The sequence below is a fragment of the Petromyzon marinus genome, chromosome 2, assembly GCF_048934315.1.
Source record: "Petromyzon marinus isolate PM22_M1 ecotype Great Lakes invasive population chromosome 2, UKy_Petmar_22M1.pri1.0, whole genome shotgun sequence".
Lineage (NCBI taxonomy): Eukaryota > Metazoa > Chordata > Hyperoartia > Petromyzontiformes > Petromyzontidae > Petromyzon > Petromyzon marinus.
Window position 1 is genome coordinate 14,842,262 of NC_133668.1, and position 25,551 is coordinate 14,867,812.

At 50.3% G+C, this 25,551-nt stretch overlaps 1 protein-coding gene across 2 annotated transcripts in view; it reads left to right on the forward strand.

Moving 5' to 3' along the window:
- Nucleotides 1–25,551, forward strand: part of LOC116946583 (zinc finger protein GLI4-like) — an 81,898-nt gene that overhangs the window by 25,040 nt on the left and 31,307 nt on the right. For both annotated transcript variants that reach the window (XM_032961640.2, XM_032961648.2), the window contains exon 3: nucleotides 9,519–9,848. In XM_032961640.2, the coding sequence (XP_032817531.2) occupies nucleotides 9,519–9,848 (330 nt within the window). The remainder of the gene's footprint in view (nucleotides 1–9,518; nucleotides 9,849–25,551) is intronic.

The following is a 25,551-nucleotide window of genomic DNA, read 5'->3' on the forward strand; positions in this document are numbered from 1 at the left end:
CTGTGCACTCACCTGCCTCTCCACGCCATCTGCCAGCAACTTTCACCCGCCACTGCGCTCGCGATGGCATCGGGTCTGAGGGTCGTCACCCCTGCACCTGCGACTGTCTGCAGATGCTGTGGTTAACAAACATCGGCCAGGCCCACGTTTGATCGGGGATGAAGCCAACACTGCAACACCCTTGTATGAGGCACGGGTCTGTTTACCCGGGGACCGTGGTATAAACAAGATTCGCAAAAAATGTGGCTGTTACCTACTCTGTTAAAACTGTGATAAAGCTCTGTTTCTGGCAAGGGGTGGTAACTGATTTTAAGTAATGCTCATCGAGCCACAACATATTTATCAAATCACATCAGTATCCAGTGAGTACCACCTCGTTTTTTTAGTGGTGTAAGTAGGCACGAGACAGGTAGGTGCTACTGCATGTATGTGGTAGGTTGTCAACAAAAGTCCAGTTGAGAGTGCATTGATGATGAAGCCTCTTTTGTAAGAGAAACCTGTGAGGATGGGGGTTTAAAACACGCAGTTAATGTGCCTGTAATTACTTTCACATGTCTCTTAGAGAATAAGGCCCGGATGGAAAAACCCTGGGTTTTTTTTGTTCTGCGCACAGCAACATGCGAAGCGTGGGGGTGGTGCCTGCGTGCAAGGCAGCAGTAACACGGCCCTTTCTTGTGCAAACCCAAATCGCCGTTATCTCCCCGCCGCCGTGGATTTGAGCCAGCTGTTGTTAGCATTCTTTACTCGATGGTGTCACCTGAGACACCGGCACGAAGGAGCCGAGTAAAATCCTACCCGGATGCTGCTGCTGTGTGACGATGCGGGGCTGTGTCAGGTCCGAAGGCAGTGAAGGGCAGTGGGAGGGCAGAGGGGCAGGAAAGGGGGGGCCACGGGGTCAGCGATCACTTCGATGCTCGCGCGTTACCATTCGACTTCGACGGAGCGAGCGCGCGAAAAGCTTGAGCATGTGTTTCAACTAAAACCCTAACGTTTTGTGCAATTCATTTGATTATTTGGTTCTCATTACTCCTCCGGGGTTCACTTTCGGGTGCCCTGCTGAGTGGCATTAAAAAAAGTAGGCAAATTGCCTAACGATCCAAAGTTATTTTTTGTTATTTACCCTTGAAAAGCATACATAAACAAGTTGGACTCAATACACATGCTGCTGCTGCTGCTGCTGCGGTTTGGTGATTTTAAGGAACTGGCCATTGCAGAGCTAAGCCCAAAACAAATAAGGCCAAGCTGACCCTCCCCGTGCACGCCCGCCGGCCCGTAGATCGGATTCGAGTGTGAGAACGAGGAGTGGCTGAGTGGTGCTCGCTCCCTGCGACTGCGGCTATCGGTACCAATGGCGGAGCCAGGATTTTCAGGTGGGGGGGGGGGGGCAACCCCTCCAGTAATGAAAATGATAGAGGAGTTGTTAGTAAGTAAGGACTTGTCCCTTGCTTTTTATTAGACGCGTAGTGCGGCGATGGCGCAGCCAACGATCGAGGGTCGAATTCGAACCGCGTTGTGTGATCGGCATCGCGCTCGCTGAAGGTGTCGATGCCTTCAGGGAAGTCGTGGGCTCTGTATACGCGACTGCGCACAATTCTGTGAGTCACTTATAACTGCTTTGCCGTTACTTATTGCCAATTATGGACTCAGACTATTGTCCTATCATCTCATAGAGTCCCTGACACGTAATGATATGCTACACGGTGGCAGTGGGGGTCGCAAAATGCCACTGGCTCTGCCAGTGATCGGCGCAATTTTGGCACAAGCGTTTGCTCTCACGGAATCAAATCCCCGTCATTTATATTGGAGAACGTTCAGAAGTTTTCATTTAATTTGCAATACTACCTGGGAATACATATATTCACAACTATCAGAGAGAAGCATAATTCGATTGGAGCAACGGTAAATTTCGATTTAAAGCTTTCGTGACTGCAAGAATTCATCTTCTTTGGTTCTTTCGGTAAAGTCACCTAGAATGAGAATAAAATAATAAAATAACACAATAAAATTCTCACGTGACTTTACCGAAAGAACCAAAGAAGATGGAGCAACGGTACTTAACAAAAGTAGTTTGTGCCAACTTTATAACGTTGATATGCAAAATCCTCCCCAAGTCATCAAGAAGACTCTTATTCAGGACGATTCTGGTGATGATGTCACACCAAGTAACTTAAGAATTACTGGATTGGAATAAGAACGTATTTGATGTTCATTGAACAAAACACCGGGGGGATGCTCCCAGCAAATACGTATCGTGTGTGATGACATCGATAAGCGTAAAGTTTACCCCAGAGTTTAACATTCACAGAACGACTTGAACATCCATTGCAAGTTGGAAATGTTTGGTACCCACATCCAACTTCTCGACCAAATTAGGTACGATCATTCAGAAACGTAATCACTAATTATCACGTGACCCCCACCCCCTGCGAGATTAATTGAGAGGCATGGAGAGGCATGGCGAACGAGAGAGGGAGAGAACGAGCGAGAGAGAATTTGAGGAGAGGGTAAGAGAGAGGGGAGGGGGGGGGTTATATCTGTGGTCAGACACCACCCCTAACTCCCACCCCTCGGTATCTCAACCCGCGCCGTGAAATCCCCGTGAGCTCGCGAGCAGCAACCTCGCAGAGACGGCCCTGCAGCCAGGATTACAGCGCACGATTTGAAATGGGCAAAGGCGGCTTGCTCATCGGACTTTAACCAAGCGAGTGTGAAATGCGTTTGAAGAGGAGGGCGGGGGGGGGAGTGTGGGGTTGGTTTCGTTTTTGCCCTTCCCCGACACCACAACGCCTCCACTGCCAGGGCCGCGCTGCGCGTGCAAGGGAGACGCGCGGGCATCCTTCACGGCGGCCCGCTCCGCACTTTCTGTTCGTTTGTTATTGAGTGCTACTGCGAACAATAGCCACATCGGACACGAGTACATCGAATCGGCATTGCCATTGGTTGAGTGCGGCTCTAACACTCAGGCGTGTGGCGAAGACGTCCACGTGTGATCGGCATCTGATGGCATGAAGACCAGAATTGGTGATTTCGCCGACGTGTTTGAATCGAGGGGAGGCTTTTCTTCTGTTCCAGGGAGCAATCGGTGTTCTTCGCGTCGGCTGTTCGCGCCTCTTGACGCTCGTTGGGACGCGTCGTTTTACGTTGACGAGTTAAAAAGCACGACTGAATATTGTCGAGGCTGCTCTTGACGGCGTCTTTTGCAAAATCGTACGGTCTCTTTGTTGTTTCGTCGCAAGAGCCCGCGTCTTTACACAATCGGTGCTCCGAATCGCACGCTTTGATTTAATTCGCTTAAAACGAGGTGGTTTAAATAAAAATAAAAACCTCCGTGATTAAAATCAAAGTGAGCCTGCTCTATTTTGCAAACGGTCTTGAACAAAAGTCGCAACCGTTGGGGGGGGGGAGAGGCGATACTGCAATTGAAGAAGTTTATAAACCACGGTTTCCCAGTGGGGTTCGCTCATTGCTAAACACAACTCGGCACTTGAGTTCACAGTTTCCAGTGCTTGCAAATGTATTCCATTGTTAGGGGGTCGAATGGGCGCACGGTACAAGCACACGCTGTGTGCGCGGGGGGTGAGGTCAACACTCCTCTGGCGCTGACAGCAAAACAAACGCAGCCACAGCCGCCTTTCGAGTCGCCTCCAAATGGGCCGCGGATTAAATTGCTCGTTAAATCTAAATTCGAGTATTCGGGGTGCTTCTCGTCGGTGGATTGTAAACCCACTGAGTCGCAGACCGTTGAATGGTCAGGCGCGCGTACACGACTATTGATACTTTGGCTGTTATAATAAGAATACACTTGCAAACTAATGCGTGCGCGTTGATTTGTGCGCGCGCGCGCGTTTTTGTGCTTGTGTATTTATACGTACGAATGTGGATGCATTGCACACATTAAAGGATAGTGTTCTTTGTGTATTTGTCTGTACATATGCATGACAATGAACCACTATTTTCCTTGCCTACCCGGACTTGTATGCCGTCTTCTCAGTTGTACGTTGCTGCACATTTATTCCACCGTGTCCTCACGAGTATCCGTGCACTGTGCTACGAACCCGGCGACACGAGTTTGATTCTCGCTCACGACCAACACCACTGACGATTATCTGAACCGGTCATGGGCCTCCCTTAGGTCGACTCAGCCTAAAATGGAGTATCTGGTGCGGATGTGTAAACATCACCACTGGGGAGCCAAAGGCGGCCGGGCGTGGTGTTGCCCACCCACCTCCCTCGTGTGCCGTGTCGGTCTTCAAAGGTGCTCGCTAACAGCACTTGCCCCCAACAGACTGTCGAGGCTAAACAGGGGATCTTTGTCTTTGCGCGTGTGCGCGCTGATCTGCATCTTATAGCGTCCTCGGAATCGCATCCCTCCACGCTCATCAGCAGTTCGCATAGCCCGCGTAATCACTGCCACCACCGCTGGCACCGCCTGCACTCGGTGTCACCTATCACCAGGCACCGCTCTCACGCAGGCGGGCGCCGCCGCCGCCGCTGTGTTGGAGGGTGCCCGAGTGGCTCGTTGCAGCTTTGTGGAGACGTCTCTGAAGCCGCTGGCGTGCGGACGCTTGATCAAACAGGGCCATGCGTCGAGAAGCGCCTGGTTTCCGGGGCAAATGCCTGGAGCAACCACTTCACACTCACTTACTCACGCGGCGCACTTACTCGCAAACACGCACTCGCTCGCTCATGCACACTTACCCCGCTTGTCCGCCTCGTGCGTGTGGTGCGGGTGCCTCTCGAGGAATTCTGCACGAAATATAAGCTCGACGAGCCATTACCTCGTGCTTGTGAGTAAATGTTGTTGTACATTTGTGCTTTTTTTCTGCTCTCGTATTTGGCTGTGGAGAAAAGTTCACGTTGTGTAGGTCAAATCGCTTGCGGTGACATGTTTTTTTTTTTTAATCCGTGTTCGTTTCAGATTTTTGCACTGATTACACACTCCAGTTTAGATTTATGCCGTGCATAAATGCCACTGCATCTCCAGACGCTGTACTAATAGGGGGGGGGGGAGGGGCGCGGCGCGTGTGCCTGGGGAACAAAGGGAAGAAGAGAAGCACCTCATTTTCGGTTATTTTCAGAAGGGAGTCAAGAGTTATAAGGCGGAGAGGGAAATGAGACGCTGCACAGAGAAACACGGGCAGCCAATCGGCAGAGGGGATAAGGAAGTTGTTGGGAATGGTCTCAGCTGTATAGATTACCATAGGAGGGGAGTTTGAGATAACGGTCACTATAGAGAAGGATCAACGTCCCATTAAACAGAAGATGACTCAGGGTTTTTACGAGAGGCCTTGGTTGCTGGAGCTACACGGGGCACGTGAAAGGGCAGATACTGAAATGGGATAGCAGAGGCAGGCAAGGGGTGAGTTCTCATAGGATCTTGGAAAAAGTGAAGCGGAACTTGTGATCGAGCTAGGATTGAATTAGGAGTCAATATAGGCAGCTAGGTATCAGGGTTACATTGTCTCGTTAATTAATATCGGGGATATGGCTTGCACTGTGGGCTATTTGGAGGGCGTACAAGAGAGAGCTCGAGTATAGTTTCAGTTGAATGTAAAAAAAAGCATTAACTTTTGTGATTATCAGCATGATCATAAACATGCAAAAACAATCAGCAAATAGCATGTGTACCTCCGATTAGCACAGTTGACAACGTTACAGTTGTAGATGGGTTTTTTTAATTGTTAAGTTGAGATTTTTTTGGGTTTGCAGATCAATAGATTACTTAATTAGAAATGTTACACAATTTGTCTGCATTTCCCAGGCACTCCTCGGGCAGTTCGTGAAACACAGTCGGTTCAGATGTTTCAATTTACTGAGCGGAATCAGCAACTTTTGTGATAGTTGTTGCATTATTTGTCTTGTGTATTATATTATTTTGGTCTTTAAAAAAATATCCCAGTTTCCAAATTTAGAGGAAGCATCAGCAAGTGTAGAACAAATCAACATTGGTGTTGTACAAGGAGTCAATCAAGGTGCTATTTGTAGCCGTTTGCTTGGTGTTCGTTTGCTGATGATCTCTCCTGGACTTTGAGGTTGGAGCTTGTGGACTGAAGGATTGGGAATAGGGAAAGAATGGGGGGGGGGGGCAATTCATTTTGGTGGCATCTATAAAAGCATTCTACAAGTGCTGAAAAGACATTTTGCCGGAATCCTATCGCGCTCGGCCCAGAATGAGTTTCCTCATGCATGAGCCGCTCCATTCAGGGCACAGCCCAGGGCTATTGTGACAGCGCCGCGTGGAGGCAGGGAACCTCGGCGTGGAGGCGCGGGGCGAAGGAACGGGAGGGAGCTCAGAAGAAAGGTCGAGGCAACAATAAAGTTTGCAGCAACGCAGGGACCAAAGGGGGGAGAAGAGGAGGAGGAGGGGGGGAAATCCCCAGTAACGGCGGAGAGTGCATGGAGCTCTGCGGTTCAAGCAGCTCAAGCGTAAATCTGAGCTCTCCTGCCACAGCTTGGGCAAGATCTCTCGTTTGTGGCACTTTTTCGCCAATAAAAAAACTGAACCGGCCCGCACAGCGGACAGCGGTGTGTGTCCGGTGCGAACGCAAGAGTTTGCGCGCCTCTTGTAAAGTTTGCCTTGCCCATTGAGTTCGGTTATTGACCCTCTCCCGCGCAATGTTTGTAAAGTGATTTGTCCCACGTAAACGGGGATAATAGACCATCCTTCCTAGCCGGCTGCTCCACCCCCCCCCCCTTCTCGTCGAGGCGCTCCCCTCTCGCTCTAACCCCCTCACACTCGCCCCCCCCCCTCTCACACACTCCCGTGCTTCTGTGGGACAGAGGAATGAATCTAAAGCAGCCCACGAAGGAGCGGGGTTGTTTTAATGATTAGCCACCCGACCTCTCTACCCAATAAAGAGTGCGGGTCTGCAGAAGGAGGGATCAGGACTGTGACAATGGTGAGGAATGCTAATCGGGGCCTGGGCAAGGGGAGAGGTGGGGGACTTCGTTTGGAAATGTGGGAATTGTTCAGCTGAAAGGCACTTTTGGGAGGGTAGAGCAGGGCTCTGTGGGGGTCTGATCAGTCACGCTGCCACGGACAGTGTTTCTGAGCATGCGCTGTCACGAGTTTGAGCCAAACACCACAACAGAGGTTAACATTCAAACGCATTTGCGCCTGTCGTCGCAAAGTTCCGTCTATTCAGTAACTCACGCAGCCAGCTGTGGCTCTAGGATTTGGTGTTACATGTTATTTATGTAGTTTATTGTAAAAATTCGGTCACAGTCCCTATGATCACTGTTACGTTGCAATTATGGCTTTATTTTTTGGTGATTTCGAAAGCGTTTTTTGGTTTGGACATGTTTGTTTTGTTGTAGTACGGATTTAGACTTATGGCCTTAATCTAAGTTTTCTTGAGGTTGTTGTTGTTGTTTGACTTGCATCCCACTGGGATTTTTTTCACACAACGTTGGTGTACGGTGCTTTTTCAGGAATATTTTGCTGGGTTTTTTCATGGCTTTTCTGTTTGCACAGTCACATAGTCACTTTTACATGTTTTCTTGTTCGTGGTTTTATTTGTTGCGGTTGCACCCGATTCAAGAGCCGAATGGCTCACAGGGCTATACCGAAATAAATGAACTGAATAAATGAACTGAATATTTCACTGCCTTCACGCACATGCTTACTACGATGCCCGTGACGTTGTGCAGAAACGTTGGTTTGGTGAGTGTGCACGATTTATTTTCACTTGAAGTTATTTGCAAGTCTCCGGCTACGAGTGGATTTATATCCCGCAAATTAGAACAACGCTGACCAAATACAGATGCTGCGTCCTTGTAAAATGCCAAATCACTGTTAAACATCCTCTTGTGGAGAGCTCACTGCCGCCTCCACTACCGTTTTTTTTTTGGACCCCTAACGCACGTGTGAGAAGACGACACACGTGTGGCCACGTAGCAAGTCTGTCCCCATCTCACCGTGCGTGGGGACTGTGCCCCGTGGGAGCGGTGGTCCATCATCGTTGCTCTGCTGAGGCCCGGGATGGGGTTTGCTACGTGGCTGCTTTGAGCAGCAGCAGGAACACCAAGAGACAGGCGGGGGGCGTGGGTGGTGTTGGAGGAGGGGGGGGATGGGTTCGTCAGCTGGCACCTGCAGGGGACCTCGGAGAGTGGGCCACAGAAAATTCTTTGCGGATCAAGTGGGGGTTCTGCTGTACAGAGCGCTCTGTTTTTTTGATTGGGGGGGGGGGGGATATTAATAAATAAATACATGCCATTTTATCAGTTGCCTGGATCCTGTGCTATGGAATGTAGGGGTTAAGCATACCGGCCATCGCAATCCGTTTTAACTGGACTTCTCATCCTGTCGCCGACTGTGCTTTGAAATTGAATTAATGACGCCAGTGTGGAGTTCTGGGACTTTCATTTGTCAGTTTCTCCTTTCGCGTTTGTTCCAATTTTACAATCACGTCGTCGTCACACCGCCCCCACCCCGCTTCCTGCACTCCCCCCCCCCCCGCGTTTTTAAATTTCTCGATCCATCGTTGCATCGATGGACATTGATGTGCGAGCATCTTCAAAGTGAAACTGCTGAGGGATATTCCGCAATTAAGAATGTCGTCAAATTGAGGGCATCCGGTTTGACACATGCTGCTTTCAACAAAAGCACTCGTTAGGGCGGCTAGCTATGCTGGCCTGAAAGGCCTGAATGGGGCTTGGTGGCCTGAAGCCACAGGCATGTTGATTGGATTCGGCCCATTCATCGCAGAGATGCAGCATTCACAGCGCGCGCGAGTTCAGCGTTTGGACCCGACTCGCTCGTCACAAAGCAGCAGATAAAGAAGACCGTCTTGCTTCCCACCGAACGTCTCGTCCCGTCTGTCGTACATTTCCAGTGTAACGTGTGCGAGCAATAATCAAGAGCGACACGGAGACTAGCCCTGGCTTTGCAAGGATGCGTCGGCAGTGTTGGTCTTGCAAGCTTTGGCAGCGTAGGTACAGGTGTTGATTGAGAGCAGGCCTGGAGTTTGATGGCCCGCAATGAGTGCTTTCTGTTACGAATTGAGTTCAGTGGCAACGGTTGAATCACCGAGTCGGCTTGGCCGTTTACCTACAAATAAAGCAATTGCCATCAGCGTAAAATTGCAGAGCCATCAGATTGACATGGAGCGCATTTTGCCTGTTAAATAAATGCTAGGGCGGGGGCCATAAACGTCCTCTCTCACCTGGCACGCCGCCGAGTGAGTCTGCTCATCTTCCTTGTCACTTTGACATCTCCAACAGAGTGTCGTGTAGAGGGGTGGACTTTCTCTATGCAACTCGGCACAGGTACCCAACAGAGGACTGTGCCCGGGCAAGGCTGCCTGCATTTGTCCTGCTCCAAAGTGTACTGCGTACCCTAACATTTTTCTGTGATTTCAGAAACGTACCAAAAAAAGCAAAAGAAAAGTTAGGGGAAATCCTGATGTTAGAATCACAAATAAGAGACATAGAAACAATCTTTGTTCTAAACATTGAATATTTTAGGCTAATTTAAGACACCTCGAGTCAGGACTGTGCTTCTCCGTGTTTCCTTGCAGAGGAAGATGGCCCTGGAGCCGGCTACGTACGAGAGCGCCGCGACGCGCTGCACCTCCTGAGCACTGCCGGCACAACTGGCGGCGGCGGTGGCGGCGGCGGCGGCATCAGCAAGCCAGCCCTGAGTCAGATCCCCGAGGAGCCCAGCACATCCACCACCGATGAGGGGCCCGTGCCATCATCCTCCGCCTCGTCTTCATCCACCTCGTCCACCGCTAAGAAGGCTTCTGCATCCTGCCACACCCTGCACTGCCCGGGGGCATCCCTCGGCGGGTTCCGCCCGCCTGGATACCCGCTGGACCCAAGGAACGGCTGCATCGACTCGCCGTACGGTGAGAGGCACACACGCGCCCCACGCCAGTCCAGCCGCAAGTTGGGGGCGGGGTTGGGGAGGCGGTCAGGGGGACTCGGTGGGGGTCACGCTCTGTTTGTTATTGTTTACCGAGCCTTCGTTTGACCGCGCGCGCGAGAACTCGAGCAGGAGAGACAATCGCCCGCTTTGTGATGCGGTGGCTCACGGAAGGCCGATAGCGGGGCACGGGGCGTGAAAAGCGAGAGATGGCACCCAGCAGCAATGGGACGGAGGCGGTGGGCAGTGAGATGGGGTGAATGTAAATGGCACGTAGAGTCGGCTGTACAGCAGAGTTTGTCTTTGCTGTGACGTCGTATCATATATTCATGTGTTTTATCGTGTGAATGCTACAGCGGGAATTCGATGCACAGTACGTTCAGAGTCACTTCAGGCTTCTTTAGTCACACAAACATTCTCAGATGTTTAGTTTGTTGTCCTTCCCTTGCACCTCCGATTAGCATTGTCGGCTACATATGGTGTGAAAGAAGTTTAACATACATACGTACAAATGGAACCCTTTGTAAATAACAAATCGGATTTTTGTTGTTTTTATAATGACTCCAAAAATACATTCAAATGTTACAGCTATACGAGGACCCTTCCATTCTGGGTCCAGGGAAAATCGTGAATGCCTTTGCTTCTCGGCAGAACACGTCAGCGGTGGTGAGGCTTAACGGCCTCGCACTTAACCGCTCTGCGATGTTTGTAATAAACGTTTCGGCAAAGTCGCGCTGCGAGCAAACCTGTGCCGTTGCGTGCAACCGCGGAGCGCGAGAGCGAGCACGCTGCACGTGAGGAGTCTCCCACGCTTGCACCTTCATTATGATCGATGTAAACTCCTCACCTGCAGCCGGACGCAGGAAGTCACTGTGGTGATGAAAGCTGTGTCCTCACTCCAGGAATGTCGCGTAATTGAAAAGACGTCACTCCGGCACATGTGGTCGTGAACCCTGACCCCCCGAGCCCTGGGCGTATTTTGTGTGGGAGTGCATTCCTCCACGCAAGTGCCCTGATGGTGGGTTTCAATGTCAGGTTTGGTCAGATCCAATGAACTGACAAAGAGCACCTGGTTTAACTGCAATAGCCCTGTCAAATCAGTGAACGCTCTGTGTAACTTGACAAGTTGAGGATTTTTTTCTTCACTTTTACTTCAACGATTTTCAAATATAATGACCGAAACTTTATGCTGATCACAATGCAGAATTCGCAACTCGCGTAAGTTTGACGAACATATATCGTTTGTGAACAATTCGCATACTTCAGAGCACTTTTAATATCTTTCTATTTGTCACAAACACTCATTCAATGTGCGGCCAAATTTCACAATCCAGGATACTCCAGAAAAAAGCATTTGAAGCTCAGCGAGGCTTCCCTGCATAAATAAATGATTCTTATCACTAGCTGTCAACGTAACTAGAAACATTTCCTGATGGCAAAAGCAAATGAGCTAGTTATTTCCATTTTAAGTCACAAAGAACGTAGGAACAAATACATGAAAAGAAACCTGTGTTTTTAAGCGCAAAAAAAAGATACCACTGCAAATTAATCGTTGGCTATGCATATGAAAAGTTAAGGGGATCAAGCCTGAGCACCTCTAAGCCCCCGGCCCTCAATAGTGTTCGCCGAGCAGGATTAAACGACAGAGGTCTGCATGTAGAGTGGACGGTGGCATATGCCACCGTCGCAGAGAGGGGCCGATGTGACGAGATGCTGCGCTAGGCGGCACAGGGCCCGCCGTGCCTTCTAAACGAAGGGGACAAACAGTGACCCTGGGATGGACGCGGAGAGAAGCTTTGCTGGGCTGATCGGAGCCAGGGGCTAAGGGAAGTTTGGACGGAGGCTCAGGGAGGAGGTGGTGGGGTGTTTTGGGTTGGGGTATTTTTTTTCTCCGCAGGGGCGGGGGGGGGGATGCGATGGGTTGGGTGAGGCAAAGCCTAAATGAGAACACCCACGTCGAAAAAGGGCAGGCAATCGGCAGCCAAGTGGAAAACATGTGGGGCAGGGGCGGGGGCTGCCCAAGCCCCACGGTGGTGTGGCTCGGAGTAGCGGCGGCGCTCTGTTCGGACGGCAACGCCGGCACTCCCGTGCCGGTGCGACCGTCCGCGCCGCGTGCCACCGCCGCGAATTCCCAGATCGCCCGGTGAATCGCGGATGCCACCAGCGCGCCGTCCCGCTGCCGGATTTACCTCCGTTTCACCCGCGATGGGATCTGTTGGCGCGAGCGAGTGAGGCTTGATGCGTCGCAAGCCGCATGTCATGCGAGACCCAGTAAGTCGCACTTTTTTTGTTGTTTTTCTCATTCTTTAAACCCTGTGCGATGCAGGTGCACGGTGGCCCGCATTTAGACGCATTTCTTAAAGAATGGATTTAATTTTGGGGGTGTGATGTATAACCCCAATCTTCTTTGAAAGTGACACGTGTACAGCAAATGTTACTTTACGTGTTTCAAACGGAAATGTCAGCGAAATCAAATCACTTTTCCCACTGACTCATCAGCAATGTATCCTTTTTATGGTCTGGGAGAAATATATATATTTTTTAACTTTACAGATTTCTATAAAGCACTGCCTAATGCATTAACCATATAAAGGGGATTTACTGCAGTCTGTAAATGATTGAGAATTGATAGAGAAATGTTCTCGTGAACGACTGCGTCTGCTTGAGTTGCGGAGGAGCGTCGGGGAAGTTGTGGCTAAAGTAGCACGACTGCTCCTTCGGCTCAATTCGTTGGTGCCGCCTCCTTGGGCCCAGATTTAACTGTGACCATGAGAGTTCAGCGTCCACGCTGCCGCAGCTCGTCAATGGTGCTCGATACCTCGGGGCGCTCGCGACGCGATGTTGCGATGTCTGGTGGGACGCTGCTGGAGTCTGGGCAGGTCCTACAGCGTGGACAGAGAGAGAGAGAGAGTCCGCTAATAACTTTGTGGGACAGCTTATACTTGTCGACGACAAAACACCTCATAAAGGTGACGGGCAGTCTCCGGACACGCTTGTTTTATAGCGGTTTGCCAAGAAAAAAGAAATTCCAAAAAATTGTTAACATATTTTGGTTTCATTCGATCGGACCAGAGGAGAAAGTGACTGAGTGCTTTTCACTTGTTTAGCGAACAAGGGGCTGTGAGGTCAGGGCAGCCGGTGTGTGCACCAGCGTTTCCTCGTGTTCCTGTGACCCACTACATCTCCCGTTGCTGCGTCTCGGCATGCTAGCTTCACCATGGCTCTCGCTGTCCTTAAACTGTGACGTCTTCTGGCGGAGAAGAGGCGACGTGGATCTTTCAGATGCAGTGCAGCGAGCTCGTCCCGTCTCTGTGTGGAATGAGAATTTTAAAAAACTGTCTGCCGTCGCGATATCAATATGAGCTGGGGTAAGGCCAGGACTCCATAGGGGTGGGAGCGTGCGAGGATACGTTTAGCTGCTTTACACGCATCTCATTTTCTCTGTTTTCCATGCTGCAAATGTCAGCGGTTGCTTGAATTTCAATGTTTACAGAAGCACTAACTGTCTATGAGGCATCCAAAGTCATCACATGGACTGGATTGAATCGTGTAGTAGTGAGCAGAATTGATTTGTATACGAGTCCGAGAAAGGAACCTTGGTTAGTGCAGTAGCAAAAGGGTCTAATGCAGAATTTATGGGACAATTAACTTAGCTCAAATTATTTTGCCATTAATGCTATCAGCAAACAGTGCTGTATAATGTAATATAAATGTAACATGATTGCAATTCTGGCAATGTCGATTGAGAAGGAGGCACCAAAATGTTGTTGATGTTGTATCCTTTATTTAATCAGGAGTTGAAATGAACCAAATTGAGATTCACAACTTATTGCCTCTATTCAAGGGTGGCCTGCACTGACAAGGGGATCATTCAGAATCCAAATATTTATTTATACTGGAGGAATCCAATGAGCTATAATGCTCTTTTTCACAGATGTCCACTATTTCACAGATGACATCAGGCTGATACTGAAGTCCAATCTCCACAAACGATCAGTTACAACGTCTCCCGACATGCGTGACTTTATACTCAAACATAAATCGGCGTGAGTCGGTGATACGTGCACGTTGATAGGTGATTAATACGAAGCCGGAACGATGTGGCTGGACAGCGCGACGCACGCGATCGAATCTGCGTGACGAAGCCCTTTGTGAGACACTCACTAGTGCAGACCCCTCACACCCAGTAAGCAGCTGGAAAGACGCTGCCGACTCGGGAGTTTTCTCAGGTGGGAACATTACGGACGGAGCGTAGGTTCTACGCTACCACTCCACACATTCTACATACACGCATGGAGCAGGCACTTTTTCAATAAAAGCTTTCTTCTATTGAATTTTTTTTACCTGGCAAGCCAGGTCCAGCTTGTCATGTGGTTGAGCCAATGCCCTTGTATCCTGTGTGTGTGTTTTTTCTGTCCATGTGAGAGGAAACTGGACAGGCCAAAGCATATGTAACGAGCGTGAGGAGTACACCCAACCTCTGCACGCACAAGTCAGGGTCCTGGCTTGTGCGTGCCACCTCCTTGGCAGGCACCACGCCCATCCCCCTTTTGGGGGCGCTGCGCTTAATTGAGATGTGCGTGACGCGGCGAGGAAAGCGGTTGCTTCACTTCCACACGTGCGACTCTGAGAAAGCCCTGGACACGAGGCACTGCTCGAGACACAGGGCCGAGGGGCCACCGATGTGCCTCTCCCCCACCCACCCTGTGCCGGGCGCAGCGGCGTTACCGTTTCAATGCATTTGGCAGCAGTCCTTTTTTCCGTGGGTGGTCCCGTTTAAGGGCTATAATGTGTTTTTTTTTTGTTACCAATGAGTAATAAAACTCAATGAAATATCTTGCAGGAACTTGTGGCGTGTATGGCACGGCATGTATATGGATCTTCCAGACGTTTTGTTATTCAATTAGAAAACAGCTGACTTGAGAACCAAGTCGCCAGAGGATTAGCTCAGTTGCTGCACTCTGTCCAATTTTCCCCTTAGGCAACTGATTCAATTTTTTGCCTCCATTATAAACGCGAGTGTTTGTGGAACTGACGGGTTATACATGTACGGTAAATATTTAAAATATAGAACTGGTCAGTTTTACTGTGTAAGTGTTTGCACAGAGCAGCGCGATAAATAATTTTCTTTCATAGCAAAGCGCCAGGGCATGCGCCCACGCCAAACACATATGCACTCTCCCGCACGCGTGCACGCACACGTGCACCGATGTTAAAACGTCGTTCGCCTCGGAGGGAGACTGCAGTGATGGGAGCTTTCCAAAGTCAACTTTGCAAGCTGCACCGAACGGATGCGAGCATAGTTCTGTTTTTTTATGATGGAAGCTTCTGGCTCTGTTCTGGGTCAGGGTCTCACTCAGTGATTTAACTATTGAGCGTGCAGGCGGTGCAACTGCTCTGAAGTCCATTGGTCAGTGGGGCCCAGGCGCTAAGCGACGACGATGTTTCCATGCCAACCGCTGGCCTCGCTGGTACCACGTTGTCAGAGATGCAAGCTCACCGTGGCCAGCTGGTTGCGTGGTTCTAGTCGAGGGTCTGCCACCCAGCACCAACATTCTGAGCCAAGGCCCCCACGTTCCATGCCGTGTGAGGTTGCCTCAGGAGTAGTCTGTCCCAGGTGCACAATTGTGCCACTTTGCTAAAAACTAAGCCCAAAGTCTTTGCTATGAAGTTTTATGGTTTGATATTTATCTTTTTTTTTGCTTTATGAAAGAAATTATAGATATTCTAATTGTCCAAATTTCAGTTCATGTTGAAAGTGAATTTAAGGTTCTGTGTTTGCAGTGGTGTGCAAGCACAGACTGGAAACACCTCCCCAAAGTCGTCGTTAAAACTGCTGCAGACATCTACAAGTAGTTCGCTTACATTTTGGGCAGTGCATTTTCTTCAGAGCAGGAAAAGGAGGGAGTTGCATGTTTCAGTTCATAGATTTCAGTGTTAATAAACAACTGCTGCTTGTTAATAACAAAGACAAAGATCCTCTGTATAGCCATTCTGACTGTTTAGGGCAAGTCCTGGTACCCAGAATAGGACACAAGTGGGTGATTAGGCCAGCACCACACCCTTTGTCTTCCCAATGCTGAGGTTTACACACTGCACTAGGTCCTCATTTAAGGCTGAGTTGACCGAGAGGGGATCCAGGGCAGGATCATATATCACTCAGCAGTGATGTTAGTTTTGAATAGAATGAAATTCAGGTCATCAGGTTCATAGCATAATGCGCTCACCACTGCACCACCACTCAGTCACTCTCTTAATATGATATTCTACAAATAATAAAGAGGTCCCCACATGTCCATATACAGTTCATGATCATTTATATATGAGCAGAATAGGTACAATATAGACCGTGTACAAAAGACTGTGTTAGGTAAACCTCATCTGCTGCGAAATAGCCAGTGCCGTCTGCGGAAGCCGAATCTTCTGTGAGCACCGGCTGCTTGGTAACCGAGCGAGCGGTACGCGAGGTAGAGCTTCGAACGTAGGGCTCCGTTACCTGAGAGCCATAGCTCAGGGCTGCCGGCATCCCGGTACGGTGGCCTCCACATCTCGCTGCTGTGATAGACATTTCATACGGATAATGAGGGGCGTGTTAACATCACATTGAGCCGAATGGCTCACAGGGTTATTATAAGTGAAACTGAAACCTGAAACATTGCTCAATCGCGTGGTAAAACTGACCAGTGTAATATTTTATATATATTTAGATATATTTGTTACATTCAGCGCACATGTATAACTCGTCGGTTCCACAAATGTTCAAGCGTTTATAATGGAGAGAAAAAATGGACCTTGAGAGATGGCCTGAGGCCTTCATCCAGCAGTAGCTCGACCATGGCAGATGATGATGAATAAGAGTTGAGTGTGTGAAACCAATAAATACAAATCCCAACGCAGACAGTAGAAATCTAAAGTGTGGTTAGCCACGTTGGGCTGCGTCTTGAGCTTTTATTGTCACACTTAATCTGTTACAAAGTGAAAAGGTATTAACCTTTTCTGGCATCTATTATAACAGTGCAGCTGTACTCTATAAGTGTATGAACTTTGTAAAATTATGCAGGAATGTTCACCTAGGAAAGCCATGCTGAGTCTCAGCATGGATTTCCAGGTCCTACTTTGCAAATTTCTCTCTTCCGTTTGTTGTCGAGTATTTTGAATGTGGGAGGAAACAGAAATACCCGGGAGAAAACACACGCACAGAAGAGGATAACACCCAAACTTCACACAGATTGCTTGTTAGAATCCTACTTGATTTACTCCCTCACATAGAGGCATTCTATTGTACGCCATGTGGGTATCTTGTGCTCGCGATGATTTTATCACTCCATGGCTCACCAACCTAACCTCAAAGTGGCCAGAAACAGCGACTTTGGGTGGTGCGTCACTTCCATACCTGGAGGTATGAAAACACGAGTCGCTGAAATGCCACATCTCAATACTAATTGCAGTCTTCGTATTTTAATCAATATAGTTAATCGCCTATTTATTCACCTAAGCCATTCTTTGAGCAGTCTAGCACCTCCACCGAGGTGCGTACAGCTCGATCACAACGAGCCTCTGCTCCGAGTGACTAATTGCTCACTTCGCTGTGCCATGACACAAAAGTTTTCCTTTTTTGTTTAAATATGGAGAGTGTCATGGGTCATTCGAAATCCACAAGCAAGCATCTCACACGTCAGCCTCGTCGTCTCCTGTGAAGTCTCGCAAGCTGTTTTTGTTGTTGTTGTTTGTGATCTCTGCCACAGCGTGACTCATAAAGAAGAAAAAAAACGCCGGGGTGGGCACGAGTCCACGGCTGGAAGCAGGCTAGGCGATTCTGTCTTCCGCGCACGCACGCTACCTCCTGAACCCAGCCGGCCGCGATAACCGCCAAGCCGCTCTCATGTCGGCCACATAATTATTAATGCCGTCCTGCTCTCTGTGAGGGCTGACGCACCAGGCATCTGTTGTGGTTCCCTGCGGTAGCGCGGCGTGCACTTTTATGCCCGACTACACGAGGTTGCGTCTAAGGCCCGCTCGTTCTTCGCCCCTTCCGAGCCGGTCCCCTTTCCCGCGAAACTGTAGTAATGACATCTGACCTTTTTGCCTGGTGCTGCCTCGTTAGTGGCATGGGAATGCAAGGCTAATCGTCTAATCTTGTACCGCCTGTTGTAAAGAATACCTCTCTGGCCCTTTCCCCAATAACAAAAAGCTCCCCGTCTGGCCCGGTTATTAGAGGTAATTATGGTGACTCGCGTTCTGTGACCGTATAGCCTTACCTTGTTTAGCGCAGCCAAAAAAAACCATTTACTTTGTTGTGGCTTTGGCTTTATTGGAACCTTCTGCTGCGGGACCGTGAGTGCTGGTCTTGGATGCTCATGGTTTTTAATAATAATACATTCCACCCTCGAAGTAACTAATTCACCGAAACAGATGCAAAAGTTATTTTTAATTAACATTTGATATTCTTTTTAGAGCTTTGACTTAATATTGAGCAAATGTTCGATTTGACTTTGCCATTTGCTTTCAGAGCGTCCGAAACCGCACGGCTCCGGTGAATCTGGGCAGCGTTACGAGCATCTTGCTGGCCTGTCCCGTTCGTTTAATAAAAGTACAACCCCCCACTGCCCCCCTCCCTCCCCCCTCAACCGCTGCACATTTACTCTCAGCGCACACCCCTCCTGCAGAGGATGAGGGCTGAGCATTGGCTCACTCCCTGTGCCGGTGGAGGCTGCGGTCGTGGCGGTGGAGGAGGAGGAGGAGGCTTTCCGTGCTGGCATTTCCCGTCTGCGTGAGGCCCGGTTTCCTGCCGCAGAAGCCGCCACCAGCCGCATGGCAGCCCCTGCCGGCCCCCCCCCCCCACCCTGCCGGCCTCCCACCCTGCCCCTCCGCACAGCCGTTCGAGAGGAAGCAATTCCCCTGCCTCTGTTTGGCTTGTGCCACTGATGGATTTGTTCTTGGGGTGCGTTTGTGTGCGCATGTATGCACGCATGCACGCGCGCTTGTGTGCGTGTGTAGAGGGTAGGTGTACGGGGGCAATCGAGTAAGGGGGGGGGGGGTGGTTGATTATCCGGACAGAAGTTAATATTTGTAATCTACGCCTTCCCGTGTGCGGACTTTTCGTGGGAACGTGTGGGCTGCCACAAAGTCCGATCGGGCCCGTTAACGCGCGCGCGTGTGCACGCGTTTACGCCACACTCGTGTGTTAACACTGGGGTCGGCAACGTCTTCTGCGCGCAAGCTCCGTCCTAGTCCCTTACGTGATCATGGGTTGAGCAAACCCGTGGAGGCCATCGTTGACACGAGGTTCATAATGCACAGTGTCAGTTTTGACATTAAACAAGGCATAGTCAATCATGCAACTTGGACCGCATTCTTTTTCAAGTGTGTTAAAACTCCAAATCCAGCTGAACAAAACCTTGGTGGTGGTGGGGGGGGGGAGTAAAATGGAATAAGCACCCAGTTATGTAGTCTGGAGTGAAAGCATGGAAACTATTTTTTTTCGGTGCAGTATGGTGGGGTCTGAGGAACGAATTTGCAGGCGCCCGCTAATGACGGCAACCTTTGAAAGCGCGGCGGTGGCGGCGTCGGTGGCAGCAGCACACACGTGTTCTACACACGCGGGAGAGCAGCCCTCCATCATTAGGAAACATCACTCCTGCTGCTGTCGCTGGGTGTCGGGCACCCTGCAGATGCACTCCACCCTGCCGCACGGGAATTGAGGAATGCTTGAATTTTGTTAAAGCAGCTTGACGTCTTATGCCCTGGCTGAAGGATTTGTTTTCTTTGTGCGTCTCCACCGCAGCATTATGCTCACGGATGTGTTTGACACAGATGGCAGTTATTAGAGGGAAGAAACCAGTAATGGATCAAATCATTTCCCCCATCGACATTTTGTGCCTTAATCCTCTCCGTGAGCACCTGAGTGCTGTTCAGCTTAGAGACCCACGTAGCTCCGTGTCGCTGGTCGGGTAGATTGGCTCTAAATGGGGCAGCTTTGGGTATGAGATTCACACACGCCAATGATGTCTCAATACGGCCGGGTAGCAGCAGGAACAAACACGGAGAAACAGTGAAACACCATGAGGAGCCAGAGAGAACAAATGCAGATCTAAACCAGTTTTCGGGATCCTTAGCGTATCACAAAAAGTGGCTAAATGTAATATTTGAAGGAGGAAAGTTAGATGCTAAGAAACAGCCAGTTTCTGTTGACTGTAAAAAAAAAAGTGTGTCGCCACTTTAGTGATCACGGAGCAGTGGTTAATATCAGTTGATAGCCCGGTTTAAGTGGCGACAATTCCATATTTCTATGGAAAAAGTGTACGAGTTATATATGGCTCGGCATAAGAGCTGGTTACCTGAACCTTTTACATTTAAGCAACGTGAGAAACTAATCGTTCTAATTCTTAGCTCTTTCGGTAAAGTCACGTTTATTATTTTATTGTTTCCCTTTAACGTGACTTTACCAAAAGGGCTAAGAATATGAATTACTGCAGTCACGAAAGCTTTAAATCAAAATTTAATCGTTCTAAGTTAATATTATTTTATACTTTACAAGAGATTTAAGCAGCAGTCTTGATTTTAAACATTACAGTGTTTGAGAAAAAAATTCAACATTGGAAGAGGGCTTGAAAATTGTCATTTGGTGCAGATATGTTTATCTTTCCACTCAATTAAATAAATAATAGCCATAAATACCACTTTTTCCGTTTTATGTTGCATTTAGATGTGTACAGTATATAAATGCACATTTTTCCAAGCTTTTTGCTCATTGTATATTTCTACCATATTTTTGTATCATGTAGGTATTTATATTTATGCCAAGTCTCCATGGAAACAAAGATAACTATTGCTCAATGGGTTTTCATCTGGTACAATACATTATCTATGTAGTGAGTCCAACTGAGTCGCAGACGTTGTCTTGGGAGCAACACTTTATTACATCAACTCAACACAACAATACGTAACCAACACTCGGGTGTTGAACGCCCATCTAACCACGCTACGGCAGAACTAGACACGGTCTCGCTATCCCGGTCCGAGACCCAGCTCGAGGCTTCTTCAACCCGACGTGGATCTTCACTCACCAAGTCAAGAACCCCGTACCCCACACGGGGCCCCCGTTATATCGGCCTGGGCTGGGGCTCGCTCCGCCTCTCGCCCCGCCCACCTTCTCGATCTCTCTTGCCCCTTGCCGAAGGCTCCCGAGAGCTCTTCTATACCACGTGACCACCCAGCGGCCCCCTTCCAATATCATCCGGTCAAGTGTCGGCAGATCAACCAGCGTATCATGCCCCAACGTAACCCTGGCTGGTTGACACTCTCTCTCGCTCCCTCACCGGGAGCCCGCACCGCACACTGTACGTGGTGCCTCTGCACTAACCAGCACTCACCCAAGCCCCGCTAGGGTTGGTACTATGCCCAGTAACCGGGCTGCACATAATGACACCATATTATCCGCCGTGGCCTCACAAGCCCGGCACCACACAGTGACATTCAGAGTCAATACATCACCCCCCCCCTCCATAGCATCCAGCCGTCCCGGCTGCCAACTGTCCTGCAAGAAAGCAACCGACGTACATATATAAAGAATAACAAGCAAGTGTGCTTCAACAATAACATAACAGCGCAATAAATTACCCAAACTCAACTGTACAACTTTACACTGAGATAAAAGGGAAAGAGGGGAAAAAAAACACAACAGCGAACAAATAACAATCCAACAAGCACGTCACACAAGGTCCCCGCAGTCAACATCTCCCACCCACAACGTGTAACAATGCCCATGAGCTCGATGGCGAGCAGGACCAGCCAAATACTCGCCACGACGCATGCGAGCGCGACAACCCATGACGGCGTGGGAGTGTGCAATGTGCGGGGATCATGCGAATCGAGTCTTTGAGCGAGTCCGTGACGCCGGGCCTCCAGGCGGGTTGGGCTTGTTCGCCCTGGAAGGCCTGGGGGGAACAAAAATTCGACCCGACGAAGCCGGCTCCTCACGAAGAGCGGTAGGCCGGGTCATCGGGTCCTTCACGTTCAGAGCACGCGAGGCCGACACGAGCGGCCGCGTGCGAGGCATCAATCGCACGGCGCCTGGGGGCAGAAAAGAAACACAACCAGGCCCTGTCCCCCGGAGTCCAATCGCACAGGGAAACACGGGCTCCCTTGAGCCGCTCATTGGCCAACTGTCTGGCCCAGGAGTTAACACTGGCAGCTTCCTGTGCCTTGGAAAATTTGACAAGAGTGAAACGAACCGAATCAGAAATTTTGGACACTTTCGCGGCAGGCGCAGCTTATAACTGCACATCGATGGGAGGATCATACTCCCTCCCATACATAAAAAAGAAGGGAGAGTAGCCAGCGGCGAGAAACGCAAGAATATGCAAGTCCCAATTGACCTGTGACTCGCTGACCAAGTGACTCAACATGGAGGTCAGAGTCCGGTGTAGGCATTCGACCATTCCATCTGTTTGCGGGTGGTACGGTGACGTGCGTACTTTTTTGTCCCCAGCAAATCGCAAACCTCATGCAGCAGCTTGGATGAATTCTTTTTTACCTTGATCCGTCAAGAGGCGCTTGGGGGCACCCTTATCCAGAACATAGCCATTGAGGAACGCCTCAGTAATAGTCACAGCCAATTGATTCGGGAGCGGCCAGCCCATAGGCCAGCATGAGAAATACTCAACGCCTACGAGCAAGTACCTATTTCCATGCTCGGAAGTAGGAAACGGCCCGAGAATATCGTGGGCAACAATTTCGTTAATACGCGACACCTGGATGGATTGCAGCGGAGGGCAACAGGATCTCGCTGGCGGCTTCCCCCGGGCACATTATACGCAGCCGTTAAACAGATCCTCGATGTCGGAGGCCATGGCCGGCCAGTAAAATTCAATTTATGAGCGGCCAGCGTCTTCTGCACTCCGAGATGCAACAATCGTTTATGCACAGCCCATACAACCTCGCCACGCAGGGCGGTAGGGACAACAATAGCATAACGGCGCAATGCTCCGTCCCAATACATGAGCAGCCCGCCCCGCAGGTCAAACAAGGTGACACCTCGTGGAGCTGTGCCACCGGCGGTCTCCCTAACACGCCAGTGCAACTTAAGGAGAAACGCGTCCTCCGCCTGCAAGCGTCCCCTCGACCCGGCCGGTCGACAACGTCCACGGGCAATCGCGATAGGGTGTCGGCGTTCATATGCCGAGAACCCTTACGATATGTAACTTGGAACGAAAAATCCTGCAGGATTTCAAGCCAGCGTGACAATTGACCTGAGGGCGCGTTACACAGTACCGCCGCTCGGCAGGAGACAGCACCCTGCTACCATATGTGACCACGTGCTCAACGCCATTGACAACCTGGGATAACACCGCACTAATGCCGGTATTACTGGTGTCCGTGCCCAAAATGAATGGCAACGAAAAGTCGGGGCGTTAACTAGCCCACGACGAATGGAGCAGAACGCAGCTTCCTCCTCCTCCAAAATTAAATTTTTGGCCCTTATTTGTCAATGCGTGGAGAGGTTTTTCAATAGATGTGAAACCCACGACAAATCGGCGATAGTAAGAGGCAAAGCCGATAAAACTGTGTAACTCGCTGGCCGAGGTGGGGGTCGGCCATGTCCCAACGCAAGCAGTTTTCTCCGGGTCTGTCGCGATGCCCAATTCGCTAACTATATAAGTATCGAACCGATTTTTGGAGTCGGTGACATTTCTGGGGGTTGAATTTCAGGTCGGCCGCATGCATCTTAATGAAAACAGCCCACAGGCGATCCAAATGCTCATCAAACGTGCGACCAAAAACAATGACATCATCCAAATATATTAGGCATGAATCCCACTGGAGGCCCGCTAAAACCAACTCTATTAGACGCTGAAAGGTGGTCGGCGTGGAGTGGAGCCCCATCGGAAGCCAGTTAAACTCAAACAACCCTTGCGGTGTTCTAAAAGCCGGCTTGGGCCTTGAAACCTCGTCAAGCGGCAGCTGCCAAAAGACTGACAGAAGGTCAAGGGTGGAAAAGAACCACGCGCCCGCCAAAGTGTCCAATGAATCGTCCATACGAGGCAAGGGGTATGCATCCACAACAGAAACCTTGTTAAGCTTGCGGAAATCAACACAACCGCAAACTGCCGTCGTGATTTTTAACAAGTACGATCGGAGCACCCCATGGCCTGGTGGATGGCTAGATGGTATCTGCGGCCAACATCTCATCAACCGCCGCCTGAACATGTTCCTTTTCGGCCGAGCTCAGGCGGTAAGGATTCTGCCGAATCGGGGCGGCATTTCCTGTGTCAATATGGTGGCTCAAAAGGGACGTGCGACCGATATCAAATTTACTTTTACTAAAAATGTCGGAAAATTCCCGCAGGAGCACTCTCAGCTTCCCCATTTGTCCCCCAGATAAATCGCCACATTCAGAGCACAGTCCATCTATCCAGCCCTCATCCACCTTTCGAGGTCTGTGAGCCTGAACGCCGACCCCGACATTCCCCACAACATCCTTCTCCGGACAAGCCGGAGACGCATGTGTAAGCACAGAATCCTCCTGAATGACCGTCGTGTCCGACCCGGCATTAAGGACTTGTATGAAAGGTTCCTGGTCCCAGAACACCAGCGTCTGAGCCGCTATAAGTGACATCCTCCAACGAAGCTTATTTTAGGGACCCAACACAATACCGTCCCCTCAGCGCGCACATCGAGCGGTTTACGCAATCGAAGGGGCACCAACATTTGCGCGCCGGGCAGAATCCGCACCGTTCGGCACGCAAGCGCTTGCACCGTGGCTTTAGCAGAACACATGCGGGTCGGAGACGGGAGAAATGCCATACGCTGCTCCGACAGCAATTCCAAACAGCCCTGGTCGATACAAATCTTCAGGGGCATTTTGCAGAGGAAATCAGTCCCCAGTAAGCATGGAACAGCCAGGACCGTAGAAACCAAAACATGACCCGACAATTTAACATCGGCAATGCGCAACTCAACAGTTATTCGACCGATTATCCCCAACAATCTGCCGTTGGCGGGGAAACACGGAGCATCCACCGGCTCCAAAACCCGACACCAGGGGGGCAAAATATTGTAAATGAGGTCGGAAATAATGGTTGAAGACGTGCCGATGTCAACCAGCATGCGAACCTCAACCCCCTCAATGAACCAAAGCACAGCCGACAATCCCGCGGCCACAACAACCACTCGATGTGCCAGCTCCGAATACTGATCCGGTCGGAGCGGCCACGCGTTGCGAACATGCACCGACTCCCCCCGAACCCGCGCGCGACCCTGACGCAAATCGGACCCCCTGATGGGTGAAGTGATCCCCAGGGCCGAGTGTGGGATGCGCCATGACTCGCCTTAGGAAGCAGGGAGTCGTTGGAAGGCGGACATTCCGGGGGCCGCCGTCGGGGAACCCGGCAGCCCGATTGGACGTGCCCCGGCAGGCCGCAGTCGTAGCAGGCGACCCGTCCACTGCTGGACTGGGATGATGCAGACATCGCCCGCCGCCGGTCGTCCGGCCGCCGTCACCCCGACGAATGCCGCTCTACTGGTGCAGCGAGCATGCAGGAGCAGGCTCCTCATCTGTGTGGGCCCCAGGCTCCGTGGAAGACGTAGCGCACGCCACCAACACCCTGTCATTCTGCAGGTTCTGCTGCGCCTGTATACACCTGGCGATCTTGAGTGAAGACACCTCACCGTCCTCGGTGGGGAGC